The sequence below is a fragment of the Manacus vitellinus genome, unplaced genomic scaffold (genome assembly GCF_001715985.3).
Source record: "Manacus vitellinus isolate BGI_N305 unplaced genomic scaffold, ASM171598v3 scaffold_15_pilon, whole genome shotgun sequence".
NCBI classification, from domain to species: Eukaryota; Metazoa; Chordata; class Aves; order Passeriformes; family Pipridae; genus Manacus; species Manacus vitellinus.
In genome coordinates this window covers 9195710-9217831 of record NW_021939122.1, presented here as the reverse complement: position 1 = coordinate 9217831, position 22122 = coordinate 9195710, and the positions used below count along the sequence as shown (strand labels likewise).

General features: G+C 38.5%; 2 protein-coding genes across 3 annotated transcripts in view; one reads left to right on the top strand and one right to left on the bottom strand.

The window, feature by feature from the left end:
- BLNK (B cell linker) overlaps positions 1–8325 on the top strand; it is a 66703-nt gene extending 58378 nt beyond the window's left edge. The window contains exons 20-23 of the mRNA XM_029958472.1: positions 978–1057; positions 4308–4391; positions 5421–5576; positions 6800–8325. Of these exons, the coding sequence (XP_029814332.1) occupies positions 978–1057; positions 4308–4391; positions 5421–5576; positions 6800–6919 (440 nt within the window). The 3' untranslated portion in view covers positions 6920–8325. The remainder of the gene's footprint in view (positions 1–977; positions 1058–4307; positions 4392–5420; positions 5577–6799) is intronic.
- A 2588-nt stretch (positions 8326–10913) lies between these two features.
- On the bottom strand, positions 10914–20264 carry ZNF518A (zinc finger protein 518A). Of its 2 annotated transcripts, none has more exons than XM_029958471.1 (3): positions 20254–20264; positions 18995–19113; positions 10914–16604 (listed from the first exon to the last, which is right to left on the bottom strand). In XM_029958471.1, exon 3 carries the CDS (start codon positions 16490–16492, stop codon positions 11825–11827), a length of 4668 nt encoding a protein of 1555 aa, XP_029814331.1. In that variant the 5' UTR covers positions 16493–16604; positions 18995–19113; positions 20254–20264; the 3' UTR covers positions 10914–11824. The 2 variants fall into 2 exon arrangements, with proteins under 2 accessions (XP_029814331.1, XP_017924687.1); XM_018069198.2 differs by having other exon boundaries at positions 20160–20256.
- Between the last annotated feature and the right edge of the window lie 1858 nt (positions 20265–22122).

The following is a 22122-nucleotide window of genomic DNA, read 5'->3' as shown; positions in this document are numbered from 1 at the left end:
TTTTTTAACTCTGGTCACTATATGGGCTCATCTATAACATTCTTATTCCTTTCTAAACTGAAATCTAAGTCAGAATTATATTAGTGAAGATTTGATAATGCAGTCTGCAGAGCATCACGTCCAGGAATACGTGAGTGCTAACAATCCCAGTGGCATTTGTTTTCCCCAGTAAGTAAAACACACAGGAAATAAGGCTTCCCATAATAACAAAATAAGTAACACTTAACTTTCTACAATCATCTTCTCTAGTACATTGATCTGCACTTAACTCTGACTGGAAGTACCCATAGCAGACACCTATACTCTTGGACCAAGATTCTGTTTTACCAGAAAACAATTATCTATACTTATTTCCCATATTTCTCTCATATTACTAAGCAACACTACTCAAACATTTGGCTCCTGATTTCTTAAACTCTGACATCTGTATTTCAGCCCTAACAACTATTTTCTACGATGCTTTGTTATTACAATTATAATCAAGCTTCATAGTCTTTCCTAATAATTCTGCTTCTCTATTTAGCAGCCTGGGCTTCTTGCACATGCATACAAACAATTCAGTTGGACTGTATTAGTGAAAAATTATCTCTGAGCTACATTCATTTTCATGACTCCCTCACCTATATGACTACTTCTCACACTGGACTGAGTGCTATTTGCATTGTGTTCCTGCATTTTCTTATCTGTTGCTACATTCGTTCACGTTGGGGGGGGGGAGTTTTTTCTTGTACCCTAAGTCTAGATCTGGCTATTAAACAAATTGTTAACCAAACTGGTTTTCTCTTCATAAGCAAGGCTAATCTTCTGGGCAGGCAAGCGTCCCAGCACTTATATAGGCCCCATCCATTTACAGCAGACAGCTTTCCTGAGTGATATTAAAGGTCAAGCATTTCCAGATCTTGTAACAAATTGATTTCTTACATTATAACAAACATACTTTGAAAACTTTTATACGTGTTGTTCTTTCTCTTTTCTAGAAGTGCCAGAAGCTGCAAACCGTTCTCTGGGCCCTTCCCCTCAAAGCAGCACTTCATCTATCGCAAGTTCTGCAGACCAGGTAAAACATTGGCTAATTTCATACTACAGAAATCTTCTTATCCTTTATTTTAAAATAGTATTTCCATCCCTACTCCCCTTCAAAATAAAAATGACGCTGCTTTTGTGGAGAGTGTTTGTCCCCTTTTGCAGGGAATATTTTCTGTAGCACAAAAAAATCTGAATGTTAACTTGCATTATAAAAATGCTTAGAACATATAGCATAGGCAAGGTTTAACAAACTGTAGAAAAATGTGTTCCAAACCTTGGCACTCTTATCAATCATTTCAAACAAAATTCAAAGAAACGTCTTAGTTTCATGTCTTCCTGACTCCCCAGTTCATACCTTCAGCATCAATGAAACACAAAAACCTATGGTGATGTGTATGTCCAGTCTTTGATATAGATGGCTATAAAGAGTTTTTAGTTGCCTCTTTTTTTCTAACTTATAGCTGTACATACTGTGCACAGAATAAAAATAATGTGCAGTAAGCAGAGACGATGCTGTGATGCCTCCCCCCCATTTGTTTTAGTCTCTCCCAAGTCCTGCTCCTTTCTGTTCCTTTAAACAGATCTCTTCTCATTACAGTTAATGCTTCAGTTTTATGGCCAAATCTTCTTTTATGTGTTTTGTTTCAACATTAATCCTTGAATAATCTAAGTAAATGCAAAGTTATTTTCATTTCAGTACTATTTGCCTTACTCTCATTTTGGATGAAGGGAGACTACAAAATGCAGGAAGTCATTCTTACTAGCTTAGTAGTCACAAACAAGGTAAAAGTAGTTCTGGTGAGTGTAAAACAAAGGCTCTATCATGCACAGCCAGTGACATTAAATGTTTTAAAGTCTGACATGACAAAGATAATACAACAGTGGAGAACACAAAGGATTTCAAGTTCTGGAAAAATTTTAACTGTATGTCATACTGGATATTTATTACAAAAATAACTTTCAAATAAACAATCCAGCAGACTCTAAATAAACAGCTTGTAACAATTACATTTGTAGTTTTTATGTAACAGCCACGGGCAAACCCAAAGCTTAATAAATCATCCATTTTGTTAAAAAAAAAAAAAAAATTTAATTGTTAATGTTATTTTTCCACCAATTATGTACAGTGGTATAATTTGCTGTAATTCAAACTTTGACAGCAGGTGTCTGCTTCTTCATTATAGGCTACAGATAGTGGTAGCAGAAAAGTCTGGGGGCAGTTGACTCCTTGTTTTGTTGAACAAAAGATTTGTTTGCTGGACTCATTCTCTACATGGACAAGTACCTTTCATACTTGCAATTCTTCTCATCCTTTCTTTTTCCAATGAATAGTGTGACTGAAGAAATACATGAAAGAACTTTGAAGATAAAGTTACATGTTATGGCTTGAGCCAGTCTTAAGAATTTAGTGCAATGCTCTCTCCTGCTGTCAACTCCCCTCCCAGCCACAGACTTCTCTGGAGTTCCTTTCTGATCCTGCAGTGGCCTGAGCCAAGTCATTAAACTGACAGAAAACCAACCTGGCAGTCAAACACAAAACAAGGCAAAACAAAAAGGGAAACAGATATTTTTTTTTTCATGCAAGATTAATAAAGTGAATTATCTCACCATGGGATCAGATGAGCAACAAAATGAGCACAAAGGAGAAGCCAAGACATTCTCTTTTTGGCAGCAATAATCCAGCTAGACCAGCTCAGTCATAATGTGCAACTTCAGCTTTAATCTGTTTTGTCCAGAGGTGACAAAGCTTGTGTGAAAATTAATTTTCTCATTAAGCTTGTTACTGTAAAGGTGGAGCAAAACTGTTCAAATAACCAGAAAGGTTAATACCCAGATGTATTCATTAGGAAATACTCTTAGCATTATTTCTGTAGCCTTTCCACTCAGATTGAGATTTTACATCAACCTCCTCAGCAAGAGCTCACTTTTCATGACTGCTGGTTTGATAACCTACTAATTTATCTTCTAGCTATTGAAGTCTGATAATGCCTAGGTCTCATGTTGCTTCTAATCCCTCATCCTGTCCTTCCTTTTCAAAATTCTCTAAAATCCTCCATACCTTTCCCCTAAACTCCACTCCTGTTCCCCAAATGTATGCTCATTCCTGCATCATTTTACTACCCAGTTTTCTACCATTACTTCTCTCACTCAAATTCTACTCTTGTACCACTCCCAACTGCCATCACCTCCTCACATCCTTTTATCTTTGTACTTCCTTTGCCATGAGAGCTTCTATCTTCTAAAATAGAATTCACAAATTTTTAGGGTGTCAGTCTTTCTACCACGTACCTTTAGATCTGCACCTATGCCCACACCCATGTAGTCCTTTGTCCCATGTTTCCCTTTGGAAGAATAGGTTAAGGGTTAAGTTTATCTGCTGTACAGCACACTGCCAAGCATTTAACAGAATGGAGAGAAGGCAGATAATCTTGGTGAGATGTTTACAGGGGATAACATACAGAAATGAGGAATATTTTATAACAGAAATATGTTATAAAATATAAGCCACTCTTCTATTTGGTCACAGATATAATCATTCTTCACAGGTAAACATAGTTTTATGCATTTTAGATAAGAGCACTGCTTCAAATGTAAGGATACATTCAGGCTCAATCCAACAGAGAACCAGAACTGAATCCATGTCTTGGGTGAAAGCACTGTGAGCTGAATTGCTATACTATTAGAGGAAAGACATTAATTATTACTAAGTTTTGTAAGGAATCCATTCATTTGTCCTTACTTAATAACAACAAAAAGAGCAAAATATGCACTAATCCAACCTTCATGATATCCAGGTGGAGACAATCATGATTGTGTTCACAAGTAGCATTAAGTATACAGGAAACATCATTTCCAAAGATGCCTACCAAATCTGAACACCTCATTAGCTAGCCCACAGCTGAGCAGCATTTAAATTGTTGACAGTCTATTTATTCCTCAACATCTCTTGGATACCCTCTTTAAATTCGATTAGAATAGCTTTCTTCTTTAAAAATACCAAACTGTCCTCCAGTTGAACCTGACTGCTTTCCTCAGAGTATCCCTCTTTCGTCATTTATCAGCCTTCTATCACACATCTGTTACCACTGCTTTGACACTCCAGTTTTATTTTGTCCTATCTCTATCCAACTAAAACAGTGAGCTCATGGCAAAGACTTTTCTCAACTCTGTTTTCTGCATTTTAGTTCTTCACAGCTGTTGTTATTTAGTAGTAACTCCCCTACAGGCCATATTCATTACCATCATTATTTTACAGGTAAAACACTGTTTCTCTCTTCTAGGATGCTGGTGTTCACAGTAAAGCATGGTATGCTGCTACCTGTGATAGGAAAATGGCAGAAGATGCTTTGTACCGATCAAACAAGGTAAGTCACTTTTACAAAATGTCTGGTTTATGAAAAAAAAAAACTTCAAATAAAAAAGATCAAAAGACAATCAGAAATATTCTAAGAACATCACTTGTATTCTGAATAAGTCAGAATACTGTGCCATGCAAGTACTGTCAAATATCAAACCTGAAATTATTGTGGTGAAACTATTTAACTGTGGTTTTCATCACAAGACAAAGTTGCATCAGTGTAACTCAGTAACGGGAGCCTTGTGGAGAAAACTATTACAGACCAGAGAGCTGAGGAAGAGCTGGTAGCTCACGAGCATCCCTTAAAGAAATGCAAAGCCCCGTGACTTTTAAGTGACCTCCACCACTGTCCAGTGGCTCGTGTGAAAACAGCTTCTATTTGGAAAAGCTGAGGTTGCCATGCATTTTGAAATATCAACACTGTGCATTCAGGTACTTAGAGAATTTGAGTTCTCTCAACTATTCTGTGTACAAAAGCCAGTGTCCCTGGAGGGAATAGTAGCATGTAGAGTTGCACCCTCAGCATCAGATACGTTCCCACACTTGCCTAACTCCACAAAGCAAGATGAAGTGGCAGAGCACAGGGTTTATCACCAAATAGAGGTTACTGCTTGTTAGTGAGCACAGGGCTACAGTGTCACTGGTGCAGGTGCTTGACTTTGAGAGTGCTTTTTACAGCTCTGGAGAAACAGTATCTCCACCTCTCCCTGCTTTCTTGCCTACTTACTGCCACTGATAGTAACTTTATTTCCTAATAATCTGTGGACCCCAAGAGATGGCTGCCACTGTGTATTTATTTCTTCTTTTTCTCTCTGGTTGAGAGAGAGAGAACAGGCAGCAGCAAAGGTGATTCTTAAATGACACCTTTGTATGCTACTGTTAGACAGCAGGAATACATGCTACTTCTCATCTGCTGCTGTACAGTTTTTCTAATAGGAGAAAAGAGTTTAATGCTGATATAAATTAAAATATTAAGTTAAAACCAAACTAAGTTATTTGAAAAAAATAAGCCAAATATTTACTTTTCTTTCTTCAGGACGGATCTTTTCTAATAAGAAAGAGTTCTGGACAGGACTCACAGCAACCATACACACTGGTTGTGTTTTACAACAGAAGAGTGTACAACATTCCTATACGATTTATTGAATCAACAAGACAATATGCACTGGGCAGAGAAAAAAGTGGTGAAGAGGTGAGATGATGAGGGGGTGTTTTTTCAAAGTTTTCAGTTATATACCTTCAATAAGAAAAGATTAAGATATATTGCAGTAAGAATCTTCATGTAACAAGATAAAAGTATACCCTTTATAATGACTGATCTGTCAAGCTAGAGAAACCAGTGTAATGTCAGCTCCTGCATACTATAATTAAAACCACAGATCAAGTTTAAAACATACTTCTAGAACAGTTTTGAAAAAAGTTAACAGGATCAGAGCTACAGCTGCTAGATAAATTTTCTGACTGTTTACAGTCCTCTGTTTACCTTCTACCTAAGGCTCTACTTAAGTTTCTTGGAAAATTTTAAAAGAACAGCCACACTCAAGAAAACCCCCAACACACAATCAAAAATGAGGCTGACATTACTTTTAATACTGTTTTCACGTAAAGAAAATGTTAAACTCTAGTTCTAGAATGAAAAAAACTGTTGGTTGGCTATTATACCACACAGGTAACTGTTCTGACAGGAAAACAGAAACGCAGAACCCAAATACCAATAAAAACAGTTCGTTATCACTGCACAGAGTAGGCTTTTCAGTAATGTGAAAGTAAGCTTACCTTAGCCTAATTATCTGCCTCCCAGGCAATGGTTTTGAGATTACAGAATAAATAATAGCCTGGAACTCACTTGGCCTTCAGCAAAGGGTCAAAAGTTATCTCAGGATAAATAGATAGTCCAAAATCTGTATTTGACCAAAGACCAAAAGGAAAAGCAACAGAACTAGCAGATTCTGGATATTAATTTACTGTGACAAACATTACAGCTGCATAACTAGAACAGTTCTCATTGATGGCTGTCTGTACCATGCTAATCCTGGAGATAGCCTTCCCTCTGAGGTGTCTGAATCACATCTACGCAGCTTCCAAACTGCCAGTCTGCAGCCTAGTACACACTGAGGTAAAATCAAAGCAGTGTCAGTTTACTATGGCCTGTAACAAACTCTGTGGTTCAGTCTGTACAGGTGACAATCACAAATGGAAAGGATGAGACAGCTAGTGGCCATAATATCTTCCATGGTCCAAATTTAATGTGTTTATTACTAGAATCAGAATTAAAGCAGGATCAGTGCTCTTACTTAAAGGTAGAGCATCTCACTTGGTAATAGTCATAGCTTAGCCCTATTCAGTGATGTGAGAAACAAAGATAAAAAAGCATTAAAGGAAGCCAGCACTAACTATTTTTTTTTCTTTATCCAGCGCTTTGACAGTGTTGCTGAAATAGTAGAGAATCATCAGCGCACCTCCCTGGTTCTAATTGACAGCCAAAACAACACAAAAGACTCAACAAAACTGAAACACATTGTAAGAGTTTCTTAATCAAACTGAACTGCTAAAATGAAGTCTTCTTTAATCATTTCTTTCAACATCTGAAGACATGGACAAGGTATTAAAAGAAGAAAATCCAAAATAATGCAAAACTTTAAGAGCACCTACTGAGTAGTAAGAGATGCAGTTCATAGAGTTCAACCCCACATCACTTTTATCAGAAAAGTGTTCACTTTTAACACAAGAAGCCAAAGCAGATGTACTCTCATCTGTGATCTCCATCTGGGACAACACAGGTATCCAAAGTCAAGCGAAGAACAACTGCATATCACAGCCTGGTCCTTTGACTGCTATTTAAAGACAAATAACCTGTAGGACATTTTCATTTTTAAAACAAGAATACTCACTGCTTTTTCAATTTGTTTACCACAGATCACTGCTTTCAGGAATTTCTTTGTAAAATGCACAGCCCCAGAAATTAGACCGAATCGACCTAATGTACCACCGTGCACAAGTTGAAAATAGGACTGTATTTTATGTGATCAGTAGCAGCAGAGGTGCCTGAATGTTACAGATTAATGGACATGTGTTGTCCTTTCCCTCAGCTTTACCCTGTTTCATTGATATTTTTGTTTATATTTTCAAATGTGCAAATAAAATAAAAAATATTGTAAAGTTGGTAGTGTATAGACATTGCTGGATCTCATCTCTTGGTATCTTTCCAGCAAGAAAGCATCAATTCACTATTGTTGATGTTTTAATGTATATATTTGTATGTGCTCCTTCACGAGTTGTTACGAAAACCATCCCTTTTTACAGCTTTTGCATGTATTATATATTTGGCTTAATGGCTCTCAAATCGTTTGTCTTCAGATTATCTACTGTTGGTGACTCAAGTGCACTGCTTCATTGCTAAAGTAATTAGCCACTCAATTCTTGCAGAATTATTGTTTATGGACACACACACAAAAACCCACTCGCTTTTTCAGGCCTGTTCTATCACCATGCTTCACTTATTGTATTATTGTGTGAACCAAGTAAATTTGCACAATGTTCAAGGGGTAAAAATTAATTTGATGAATGTATAAATTGCATCAATGAAAAACTTTTAGGAACAGTTGTTAATTAGTTCTAGAGATGTTTGATTTCACTGGACCTGAAAACTCATCCATCTTAAAGGTATTTTCCAAAACTGTCACTTTATACTCACGTTTTGTTCTTTTTGTTCCAGGTTAGGCAGTGTTTTCTAGGATTATCTGCAAGGCATTTAAGGCAAAATTGAGTCAAGACTTGTTAAAGTCCCAGCAAGTCACTTAGAGCCATATTGTAGCTGTATTCTGCAATTACCTTCTTGTGCCTTCGATCAGTTACTTCTACAAGTAATGCACCTGTCTTCTAGAAAGAACTGCATGCTAGTATGATGTTCAGCATCTCAGTGTCTTCCCTCTGCAACCCAGGCCATACTTAGCCCAGATGTAAAGCAAGTAATACATTGGCAAGTAACAATGTATACAGACTTTACACAAGCCTGGCTATGACAGTCTGTTCACGTTATTACATAAATGCTATGTTTATTACATCGCTCAGTTGATATTAGTGTTATAATAATATTATGCTTAATACCTGTGTAATGTTTAGAGCATTAAGATTGCCAAGTCAAGGTCTCAAAATTAACAAAAGTTAGTAGTTCCTGCAAGTTTAATTTATTCCTTCTATATGTGTACTCATATTATTTAGCTACTTTAAGCATCACCTTAAAAGCTTACTCGCAATGGAAAGTACTCTGTGAAAAAGCAGCTACTCAAAATTTGAGTCCTTGTCTATTCACTCATGTATTGCACAGTATTTAAACTTTGTACTAACAAAACTGTCTGCCTGCTAACCTTTCTATGTTGCTCCTCACAAATGTCTAACTTCTTCAAAGACTGCCTTCTGAGTTAAGTGTGTAGTACCACCATCATTCTAGAACTGCAGGGGGGAAAAAAGATACAAACAAGTGAAATTCAAGCGTAGGTACAGACTTCCATATGAGAGATTAAGTATCTATTTTTTAAGGTAATTAGCACTTCTGAGCACTTTAAAGCACTGCTGCTCCTGTCTATGGGCTCTAAGTGCTCGGCACTACATGTAACATTGTTGCTGACTTACAAATAACAAGCATGCTCTAGGCAAAGGTGCAGTTACATTCACTCTCAAACCCTTCTTTTCCTTTTATCCTGTTCTACGTGATTACAGGGGTACCAAATAGTTTTGACAACAAAATTAGGCAGGGAGTTGATAGGCAATACCACCTTCCACAAAATAATCCGTTCAGCCTGAGAACATCCTAGGCACAAAATAAGGCTCTACAGGGGAGAAAAAAAACCAAACCACCAAATGCACAAACCCACCAGTATGGGATCACCTATTTTACTCTACTCAGTGTTTTATACAGGAAGAAAGGGACGTTTCCTAGATTCTGGGCATAAAATAAATTGGCCCTCAAGATGAAGTATGGTATATTAGAAATCCCAGTGCTGTGGATCGAGCAGCCATTACAGAATGAATTAGATGGATGTCCATGGATAAAGTGATACAACAGTGAACTAAGATTGTATAAAGCAACCTTATTTCAACATTTCCTAGTTTTACAGTGTTCTTTTTCACAGTACCACTTAAGGTTACTCAATTCATAGGAAAACAAGCCACTGAGAAAAAAATTCCAGTGACAATTGTCACTCTCATGATTCGTAAATATAGAGAAATCTTCCTATTCTACAGCAGAACTTCAATCTTGATGCTAAGTAATTGTTAACAAAAACTGATCATCCTTGCTGAAGTGGCACCAAGTAGGTTTAGCAAAAAAATTCACAGATATTTTTGCCAAAGAAGGCAAAGGCAATATCCAAAATTCACAGGTTCAGTTTCAGGGTTTATAGGAGAGTAAAATGAGGCAGACAAGAGCTCGATCCTTCTACTCAAAAAAGCTTAACATGTTTTTGTCCTTTCCTAATCCCGTTTCTTTCCAACATACTTCCTCACCACTACACTTTATCTTCAAAGTTCTTAGCCAAATTATCGTCAGAGTTCAAACCCAGCACAAAATGATCCAATTTTGATACAAAACACATACCAACTGTATGCAATACCAACACACACCAACTTGTAATTCACCCAAACTGTGCTGCCTTGACTGCTTCAGTTGACTCCCATACATAACTCACCAGCTACAAGTGAGTGGGCATCTTCCTACCAACAGACACATAAAGAAAGAAAAACGTATCTAGCCACTGAAGTAATTTTTTTTTTAAATCATTTTAACACTTTTTAAAACAGAAGCTGAATTCAGGTTAGTGGACATGCCTGTGACATCCATGAAAGACTTCAAACTGTTTCATTGGTACCAAGGCAATCTTCATTTTCACCTTATGGAAATAGTCACAGAGAACTACCTGGGCTTGTGTACAATCTAAAATCCCCAAGATTTAAATACCCCAGTCCTCTCCAAGCCCAGTATTCAATTTTGGAAGTTTTTCCATCAATACTTCAGGAAGCTGATTTGCACGCCTAAGATGTAATCCTCCCCTACTTGGGCAAAAGGTCTGGATGTTCTAGCCTCCAGCCTTATTAACAATCTGAAGGACAAAACCTCTACACATAATTACTGTGGATAATAAGAACCTCCATCTGTGTACTCTCAGTCACTATGGATATGGACTTTGGTTTACATACCCTCACATAAACATTAAAAAACGTGAAGCATATTCTCTCTTCATCATTATCCCAAAAATTCTAAGTAGGAAGCCAGGAGACACCTAAGAACATTACCCTACTGGGTGGTAAAGTGAGGGAGATGTGATACAAGCCTTGGTTTTGCCAAACCCCTGGTACCCTAAAAGGCAGTGTATCTGAATAACCAATAGCAGAAAACAAATTACATCCACCTGGGACAAAACTATAATGCAGTTAAAGGCCTGAAATTGTGCTTTGCACTTCCCGATACTGGGTTTGTGGCAGACATAGCAAGACAGGAATATTTTCTATAAATGCTCAGGGTCATCTTCTGTAAACACAAGTTGTAGCAAATTTAATAGAGACAAAGTCAATACAGATTAGGAATGTTCACCATTCTTTAACACCATATACATTATGAATATATATACCGTATATTTTCAATCGCCTTTATTCTGACTCACCGTATTAACACAAACGTAACATTTTATTAATTTATATGAAAAATACTTCACTAAGAAAGTAGACAAACTGCACAGAAATAGTACAAGTGTCATGTGCATAGCAATATAGCTTAAAGCATTCACATATGGCTTTGTTTAAATGAAACTGTTGGGGGAATGGCCCTATACAGACCCATGGTTACACAGTCGACATAATGTAAACTGCTTCACATCTTTGAGGCACTTGCTAACAATAGTGTTCAATCCCTGAAAAACAAAATCAAGAGCTAATAAGTGAAAATAACAGAAATCCCAGGATAACAACTGCGTGTATTTGAAAAGATTTTAAAAATTGGTTTTAGTAGTGCATGCACAGAACTGAAAAATGGGGGATGGGGTGTAATTTCTGTGCAAGAATTATACCAAGTAACTGAAAAGTATAAAAATATTTACATGTTTAGAGATTTTTAAATATGTACAGAACAAAAGCCCTGAAGATTCATTCTATAGAATAAAAATATAGCACATAATATAGTAGTAATAAAAAATAATATATCTTTTTATGGAATTGTATTTGCAGTTAGTTACAAGTTATTTAAACCACAAAGCTCCTTGATCTTTCTCAAAGCTGATGCCAATAGGGAATATGCTCTTTCTTTTAAAACACAAGCACTTTTCATGATTTTTGAACTTCAGTTACAATACTGACATAAAAAACAAAATCACTTGTGTATCCTAATTCAATTGAATATTTTTTGAAAAACTTTAATGCATGGTATTTAAGTTTTATTTTCTTCACCAGTCATCCTTCCATTAAAGAATTCCAATCTCGAGTGGCCTCCATCAGATGTCTCTGTCCATGTCCTACCCAATTATCCTGATTGTCAAATATTCTACCACAAAACCAGCAGCTAAACTTAGCTTTCAAGGTATTATTAGAGGTAGTTTTCACAATCTGGTAATTGTTTTTGCTAGTCTTTTTCAGTGTCAATTTTAAGACAAATCTTTCTTTTACAGGGCTAATAGGTTTTATGGTCCTGTATCTTTTTTGAGAAAAATCATCAGTAGTTCCATCCAAAGGATTGCAGAAGGCTGGCTGCAGAAGCGCTTCAATAGTTCTTTTTGACAATGAAACCTTAAGAACGTGTCCCTTAAATTTAGCAATAGTTTTCATTACATTTACAACTTCTGGAACATCTACATCAGGATGGTTAAGCACAACAACCGGTTGGTTTCTCCGAGGGCATTTTACGAGCTGATTAGAATTAAAAGGAAGTAATTTCAAAGTCCTCACAGTTTTTTTTGATGCCCTTTGTTTGTAAGGGCTACCTGATTCACTAACAACTGCAGCTTGATTCTTTTCCTTACACTTTCTGTGCAACATTGCTTTCTTTCTTGGAGGTTCTGGGCAACTAGCCTTCCTTTTACGTTTGAAATTCTTATTTCTTTGCACACCTCGAGTTTCTGAACTTTTAGACCGCGTTTGTTTTAAGCGAGGTTTTACTTTTGCAGTTCTGGTTTGGGTGCTCCATGTTGACTTCTGACAACCAAAGTTATTCCTGTTGTTAGCAGTTATTACTTGTGTACTCTCAACAGAACCTTTTTGCAATCGTGTCCTTGCAGATTTAGTAGAATAAACAGGTCCTACAGGAGGAACACAACATGCTGGATTAGAGCTTGCCGAAGAGGCATTTGCTGGCATTAACCCACCTGGTAAGATTAAGGCATTATTAAAACTAAGATTAGTTTGTTTCTGTGCTAGTGCAGGAGTAAGGAACTGCAAGTTATCTGCCTGTAGTGAGGGCACTGAGTTGCTCACTGACTGAGTGGTATCAGCCAGTGTATGTGAAGTAGGAGGTTTCATTTTCGGCAAAAGCTGTTGTTGCATGGCTCTAGTTCTCTTTGGTTGACAATTTTGATAATGAGCATTATCCTGAAAAAAAACTGGTTTATGAACTACAGGCTTGTTTGGTGTCGTACAATTCAGAAAAGCTCCCTGCTGTCCATCAGGCAAAAGTGCATAAACATCTTGTTCCTGTTTAATTTCCTGTTGGTTTACTGACTCCAAAGAACCAAAGACAGCGTCCCGATGCTCTGATAACACTTTCACAGAAGAAATTCCTTTCACAGATGACTCCAATGCATTTGTAGTTACAGGAGGTCCTCTGAATGGCATGCTAGTTATCAAATCATGTGCTGTTCTACTTGCTTCCCTATTACAGGAACTTCTTACATTTCCAAAACTGTCATTTTCCCCCTTCACTTTTGAAGTTGATATGGTTATTTTACCAACTTCTCTGGATGCAATTCCCCCTAAAACCTGAGAACTATCATTAGCGGCACTTGCAACTGTTCCAACTGCCCTGCTAAAAGTCAAAATCATTCCAGGTCCCTTATTTGAAACAAAAGATGCAGGTACACCTTTAGTCACGTGCCCATCTGATGAACTGGTTGATGGAAGAGATTTTCCTGAAGCCACCTGTTGTCCAGGCTGGTTAGCAAGGTGCAAAGGAACAAAAAATCCCGATGGAAGAGACTTAAAGAAAAGGGTTTTCTTCTGTTCCTGAAGAACAGGTAAAACTGGTGAAAAGCTGCTGGGATTTTGAGCTGCAGACAGTACTTTCTCTTTTACTAACTGCTGTGTTAAGACTGAATCTGTACAAGTTTTTAGCAATGTACCAACACCCGGAGTTATGGATAATTTGTCCACATCCTGTGAATCAAATGATGGTTTGGATGTCTGTCTTTCTCTCCCACAATGTGTGCCTTCATTTGTGCTACATCTTGTGTTCCACTCTCTCTTATATAAATTAAAGTCTACATTAGAAGGAGGCCTCTGAAAACCACATGTAGTTGCAGAGCTTTTTAAATGCATGAAGGCTGTATTCCTGGCCTCATGACCAGAAAGCAGCTTGTCAGGATGAAGTTTTACAGAGTTATTTGTCTTGCTGTGGAACTCTTGCTGAGAAGTTGTTTTCACTTTTAACACATCTTGCAGTATCTGTTTTATTTCAGGCGATAAATAATTAGCTGCTTGTTCACTTTGCAATGAGAAAACAGATGTGATTTTAGGCATTAAGAAAGAGTTAACACAATCAGAGGCATTTTCTTGGAATTTCTCAGCTACGTTCTGAAAGCCTTGACCTATGGTAGTGTCCAAATACTGCTGGCCATGATGCTGGTCCTCCGTAAAACACTCACTGTCAACACTGCATTTAGACTGGCTTTTAAAAGACACAGAGTTATTTTTAGTGTTTATGTGTTTGTAAGTTTTATCAATATTTGATCGAGCTGACAAAACTTTCTCTGCTTTTAAGCCTCTCATCGACTCTGAATATGAAGGTGCAGATTCACTTCCACTGTTTTGAAAAGAAACGGTTTTGCTAGATACAAATTCTTTGTGTCTGTCATCTGTTGGCATCCGAATGCTACATGGATTATCCAAAGAGTCCACTTTGGAATAGTTGTGAAAAGACAACAACCCTTCCTTAGAAGAATCCACTGAAGTTGAATAATAGAGATTATTAGTTCCATTACTATTATTCAGGCCACCATTTTGTATTTTCAGTTCAGGAAAAAAGGGCATTTTTATAGGGTCACAATGAAGTGTATTTGTCATAGCGGGTGGTAATACCTGAGGATGACTTGAAGGGCTAAAGTTTCCCCATGAGACACTGTTTGGAGTTCCAGCTTTTGTTACTTTGTCACGTGGAGGTACAGTTGAGCCCAACTTCATTGGCAAATAATTTGAACTTTTTCCTACAGCTATATTAGAAGGTGCTACAGTTTCAGAAACACTCCTACTATATAGTATGGAGTTATTTTGTTTTTCCACTTTCATTTTTCCTGAATGATGTGCAGGACAAGAAAACAGAGGGGAGGTTAACGGGTGAACAGAATTGTTCTTTAAGGTTGACTGATCAGTTACATGTGCTATAGCACCTGAAGACAAACCACAGGGATCAGAAGTCTGTAGCAAAGGAGTTGAAGAACCATCATTAACAGGATCAGCTTTCTGACCCAACAAATACTCATTCTGCTTATTTGTAGGTAGTAATTTTATAACAATATGTTGTTTTCCATCTACCATTTTAAAGCCCATAAATTTAGCGCTGTAATTTGCCGGAACAGATATTTTATTGTTTTTAACCATCAACACTGTTGGCCCATGAACAGCATTTTTCAATAATCCCAGTCCATAACTTGTTCCATCATCTGCCTTATTGTATTGTGCAGTAGTAGCAGAGAACATTCCATCCACAAAATTACGCTTTTCTGGGTACTTAACTTCATCTTTTTCTTCATTTGTTTCCATGTCTCTCATACACTGGTTCAGCTCCTCAGCATTTGTCTGAATTTTATTCACACTTCTTAGCACTTGTGCATTTTCTTCTCCAGTATTGTCACTTCCACTGCTTATTTCTTTCCGTCTCCAGAGTGCTTTTTTGGATGCTCCTATTTTATACCTTTTCAACACAAGCTTTAGTCCTGCTGGAGTCTTCACTATTCTTTTTTCATATTTATCCTTTTCCAGTTTTTCTTTAGCAATAAAGTGATCTCTGTGTAAAGCTATGATGTGTTTTAGAAGATAATCTTTCCGTGATGTGCTGTAACTGCAATAATGACAACCAAAAGAAAACATACTGGTATGAACAAGAAGATGATTTTGGAGCTCCTCTTCTGTAAAGTTTTCTTGATGGCATTTTCCACATTTATAGGGAATCTCTTTATGTCTGTGAATGTGCTGAACAAACGTGCCCACATCATGGGTAGAAAATGCACATTTTTCACATTGAAAGTGACCATTTACGCAATGCTTTGATATGAAGTGTTTTGTCAAATCCAACAAAGTGTATATCTGTTCATCATTACAGAGCTCACATTTTACCAAAGTGCTACGATGGATGCGTCGGTGCTGTTTAAAGGACTGAAAGTCATTCGCTGAGAAGCTGCACATCTCACAAGGATACAAAGGCAACTCGCCATAGTGCAACAGCTGAAAATGTTTCTGCAGATCATTTGGGCTGTATCTAATGTTATCCTTGCACTTTGTACAAGTGAAATTCAGTATCTTGGCTGCAGTTTTCAACTCTTTTTCAAATTGCACTTCTGGTTTATTTTGCAAGTGGCTTCCCTCTGAACAATCAGGATTGCTTCCGTTTATTTTGTCTAGACTTAAGGACTTCCTTGCAGTTTGCTGCTTACACTGAAAGAGTTTTCTAAACCTATCAACTTCATGTTTCATTAATACTTCATTTGGAATGTTCACCTTGGGTAATTCAATTTTCACATTTTTTAGTCCGTAAGCAAGATTGACATCTAAAATTGCTGGTTGAATCCTCATACTTAAAGGATCATTCACTGATTCTTTTTCCAAAGTAGTATCTGTAGAACAATTCCTCATAGTACTGTGATTTAAGAAACTAATTTGCTTTTTATCACAAAAAATCTGTTCCTTTTCAGATGACATGATTTTAGGCTTTAATTTTCTTTATGTGAATTCTTGAGATTAGTTTTACTTTCTGCAGCAAATGAGACTACTGTGCTGAGTCCAAGCTCTACAACTTCCCCATTTCATTCTCCTGAAATTAAAAAAAAACAAAGAAAATATTACTTTTAAAACTAATGCAATTAGAACACTCATTACAATTCATTAATGAATACATGCCAATCTCAGAAGTTGTTGATTTTTATAACAGCATTTGAGGGAAGGGGGAAGGGAAAGGATGAGGCAAAAAAAATAAGCAATAACCTTTGTTTGCTTGCTTGTATTGGGGTTGTTTGTTGGTTTGTTGTTTGTTTGTTTTCAAAAAACATATATATAAAACTGGAAAAATAAGTCTTAAAGAACAACATCTACTGAAAGATGAAAACATTGAAATTCCATGCCATCAAATTTTGGGGGTTTCCCACCCTGTAAGCATAAGAAATCCCAAGAGCTACTTTTTAAAAATGAAGATTGTATTTATTACTCATTTGGGATTTCAAGCAAACATAAACACTCCTCTGTGACATGGATCAATAACTGAACATAGCTGAAGTGCTAAAAACAAGTCAAATTCAGCAGGATTTGATATTTTCATTACTCAAGTCTGCTACTCTATTAGCAACTAACTATTGTGTTTAAAAAGCAAAGACAAAGAAAAATCACGATCTGACAAAAGATCTACCCACTAATGGAGACATGACCTTTACCAACACCAAAAAAGCCACCACACTGATCTACAATGAATTTTTCATATGCCTACCTTTAGTACCACACAAGGCTGAAGTAGTCAATACATAAAAGTTATCTCAGGTTTCTCACCATACTTTTAATCTTTTCAGAACAAGTGCATGACTGACAACAGTACTCCTCTATGGATTAAAAGGCTCAAAGAGGTATGGTCAGCATCACTGCCTCACTACAGACTTCATGTCAGTGCTTCCACAACAGGCTGCACCAACCATTTACAGCAGCTCAGGTCTGTGCTCGAACAACGCTCCCACATGTCGACACAGAATCAGCAGAAATGAAACAGCATCAAAAATAACTTAAATTTTGAAAAGCAACAGTGGAAAGGAAGAACTGTTTCTTCACTAGTACAACACTTCTTAGTAAAAACTTTTCCACAGTAGAAGTCACAGAGTCCCTTTCTTCTTTCCTAACAAAATTGTTAGCTGAAATCTGAGCAGTGGTTCTCTCTCCACTACTCCAGTGCCCACCCGGAAGCAACACAGACTTGGAACTCATTAGATCATCTTATTTATTCATATTCAAACTGAAAAATAATCACAGCCTCTCCCCTCCTTGTGATGAAGAGCTTCTAGACTGTTTCTAGAGCTCCCAGCCATCATGAGCAATAATCCTAACGTTTTCCAAATATTTTCCCATAGTCCTATGAGAAGCAAGTATGCAGCATTAGACATGCAAATACCTGACAAAGAAAATGGAGACTGAAAAATTTACAAGTCCATGTTCATGTATTATGTAGCAAGAAAAGCAAAGCACTTCTTTTTTTAAGAGTATGCTTTATTGCATTCTTTGGGAGAAGATATTAGCATTTGTGCACAATTCCTGAATAAGCAAAACAGGCTTTGACATTTTACACAGAACCCAATATCAAATAAATTCACTTAACTGTGCTCTCCAGCTATGAGACCTGCAAGATTTCAACTATAAACTTGACATTCAAAAAACTGACAAGCCACAGAGATCTACAATCCCTCCTTGGGAATCTTTCCAAATGAATACACTCTGAGTACAGGATTTTTATTTTTCTTTTAACTCAGTGACACACTTCCTGTCTTCCACACCAGAAATTAATACATAGGATACTACCCTACTTTGAGCCTTCAGAAGATGCAACTCATGTGCACTTACACTCCATTTCCACCAAAACATGTGTTATAATGTGTCCCCTTGTCAATAGTAAATCTGTTATTTGAACAGGAGCAAGCTGAACTCCCACATAAAGAAAAGGTAACTAAAAATAACTTAGATTTGTTTGCTTGAAGAACTTTTTTAATACAGATGCAACACAAAGATTACAGGTTGCATGATGCAATACATCATCCTGTCAGTAGCTGCCCATCATTCAGATTAAAATGTTATACTGTCAAAAACTGACACCTGAAGTATATTTACAATTAACATTATAAAAATCAGAAGTGGATAAAATACTGCAGAGAACAAGGCACAGGCTTTTAACATGGGGCCAATGTGGTCCTTAACTGAGTAAAATTTCACTAACTGCATAAAACATTTACGTTTCGCAAAGAGTCCCAGCTGGGCATATACAAACTTGATCTGAGATCTCCTTTTACTAATTATCCTTATAAATTACAACCTAACTTTGTTATTAGTGGATTGTATGCAACTATGGACAAGCACCTGCCCCATGACAAATAAAAATATTTACCAGAAACAACCAACTGTTAAAAAAAATCCCAGCGATCTTTAAATGTACATTATCAAGGAAGTCTGACTTACACGTGAGGAAAAGACTTGACTTCAATTCTTCAACAGCTGGGTTTTTTCCACAAACATAGAAGAGGTAAATATGCAAGACTCAGAAAAGGCCACAGTCAGGAGAAATACTAAAAAAAGTTCTGAAAACAAAAAAGGAAAGCTATTTTAAAATGCATAACTGAAAGCTGAAAAGCACAAATCCCTCACGATTTTACATTATGTGCATTTTTGATACATTGAAGACAAAAATAAGTAGTATGTTCTCTCTCAAGGAGCACCATCAAATACAGTATCAATATTGTATATATACAATATAACAAAGCCTATCTTAACCTTAGTTTTGCCACTACATCTCAGGCATTTGTAATTGATAAGCATAAACATATGGTAACTTAAAAGCAGGACAGAAAGAATTAACTGGTGCCTCTGTCTATCAAATTTTAACTTGAACTCAAAAGGCATTTATCTTTTCTTCAGCAAAAATATTAATGAATTCTATAGCAAAGACCTAATTAGAAGTTCCTATAAAGTTTTGCAAATCCCTAGAAGGAGGCAGAATATTACGTTCACAGTATCTGAAATAAGTAAGTAGATTAAAAAACAGATATAACTAACACAAACATTGAAAATACATAAGCACGTGCCACAGTTAATTCTCACTAAAAAAAACAAACCAAACCACTAAGCACAAGCATAAGTAACCACCTGAGGCTCTAAGCCTCAATTTTCTTTCTCCAAAAATGCTCAATCTGTCTGTATTTTGTTTGAAGAAAGTGCACACAGAGAAGTTTGAGCTATATACTTTGATCCAGTGAGAAACAACAGACAGGAGTTAGACACTGCTAAATTAGGTAACTTTTACAGTTTTTCCATTTCGAACAAAATTCAAAATACATATCGAGGCAGGCAGTATTTTCCACATTTCTGTAAAAACTTACACTTATTTAAATTTTACTTCGGGAAAAAAAAAAACCTGTATTGCAGCATATCCCATGCCTAGTCCCATCCCATGTGCCTGCAAATTTAGAGTGGTGCCTTCATCTCTACCAAGATCTGGACGCATGCAGGGACTAAACAGAACTAGATTTTAAGAAAGCCATAGAGCTGGAGTGGTCAGATACGACCTGACAGCACAACGCTGCACTTGCAAAAAAAAAAAAAAAAAAAAAAAATGATAACAAATCACCAGATCACTCTCACAGCTCACAGAGAGACAGAGAGACACACGGCGAACTTGGCATTCACGAACAGAGCAGGGACACTCGGCCAGCCCTGCCCACCTACGGGCACCTGGCCGCGCGACCGCCGCCGAGGGGCTGCCGGGGGAGCGCGGCCGTCGGGGCGAGAATCGGGGAGCCCCGGGAGCGCAGGAGCGGAGTCCCGCGTGCACCGCTCAGGGTGCGACTGCGGTCGCGGCGCCGGCGCTGCCCGACAGCAAGTGGGGGCGACGGGGCCTTCCTCCGCTCGCCGCTCCGCCTCGGAGCCCCCGCGGCCCTCGGGCGGCGCCGATTAGTCGCGCAGGCCCGCTGCGCGGAGACCCCGGCGGAGGAACACAGTGGCCAGGGGACCGCGAGCCCGCATGAGCGCCCCCAGTTCGCCCGCCCGTCGACCCGCCAACCGTCCGGTCCGGGGCGGGGCGGGCGAGCACTATTAGTGGGTTGCCCCGCGTCCGCCTCCGCCGCCGGCTGGCTGCTCCCTCGCTCGCCCCGCTCCGACGGCGCCAGCGCCCGGCCGGCCGCTCCGCACGGCTCGGGACCCGCTCCGCTCCCGCCCGGTGCCTCCCGCGCAGTTAACCGGGGCCGCGCGCCCGGGCGGCGCTGCTGGAGGCATTTCAAACAGTTCATCCGGCATGCGGTCGAGCCCAGACGGGGCGGCGCGGCGGAAGGGAATACGCGTTCCACCTGGGGGCAGACGGACTTGCTGCGGCCGCCGAGGGCCAAGGCGGGCGGGGCGGCACCGCCCCCGCGGGACCAGCACCCAGTGACCCCGCTGCCTTCCTCCTCCTCTCCTTTCTCTTCCTCTTCCTGTTCCCCCCTTCCTCCTCCTCCTCCACCTCGGGCGTTGGGCACATGGCACGGCCAAGGGCACCGCCCATCGTTCCCTTGAGTGTTTCAGCGCTTCCCTGTGCCCAAGGGTGTGTTTGGGCCCATGGCGCTGGGCAGGGAGAGCTGATGCTCCTCACAGAGGAAAGAACTGGCCCAGGCTCTTCGTGCCCCACTCTAGACATGAGTTTGCTGACCTGCATAGACACAACAGTAGGCAGGATATATAGGGGATGTCTGTAGGAGATGTCAGCACTCAAAGCATCCAGGACATTATATATGTGCACGGGATCAGTTGATGTGTTTTAATACGCTCAAGATAATAAAAAATCAAAGCTGAAAATCAGCACGGAGCGCTTGTCTTGCTGGAGCCACAGTATCATTGCTGCTTAGAGTTTGGATAAACAGCACTTGTTATTAGCAGCATGCACTTCACGTTTGTGCTGAGTTCTAATGCACGTGATCACCCATGGTCACCAAGGAGGATGAAGGAAAGGGAGAGGTAATAAAATTCAGATGCACCATGACCACAAAAGGGCGAATGCCTGTGGCAGAAATAGACTGTAAAGATGAATTATGATTGAAGAGGTCATTGAAAAGGAAATCCTCTCTCCACTTGTGAAACCATGTTCAAAAATCAAAAGCAAAGGGGAAAAAGGTTTCCCAGAGGAAAAGGCCTAAACCATCTCATGAACAATTTAGCTGAGCAATGTAGCTAAACTTTCCTTGTGGCATCTAGTTGCAACAAAGTTTAATAAGTGCACTTTTTACTCATGATTAAATACGAGAACAAGAAGTGTTGCTGTCTTTGTTCGTGCATAGAATAAGGGTAAATTAAACATAAATATATTTTTGATTCCTTGTTCCAACTGACATCACTTATCTCCCTTGTGTCCTAGACTGTAACAGAAAATTAATAGAAGCCATTTTTGCATGGGGTTTTTGGCCCTAAAAAATGTCTTCAAGAAAAGAATTATATCACTGATGGTTCTACTACACCCAAATGAAACAATCCATGCCAAAAGCAAGCAGGGAAATGTATTCTGGTTTCTAATTCATTACACATTTCTAAGTAGTCAGAAGCGGAGATTGTACACACCTACCGTA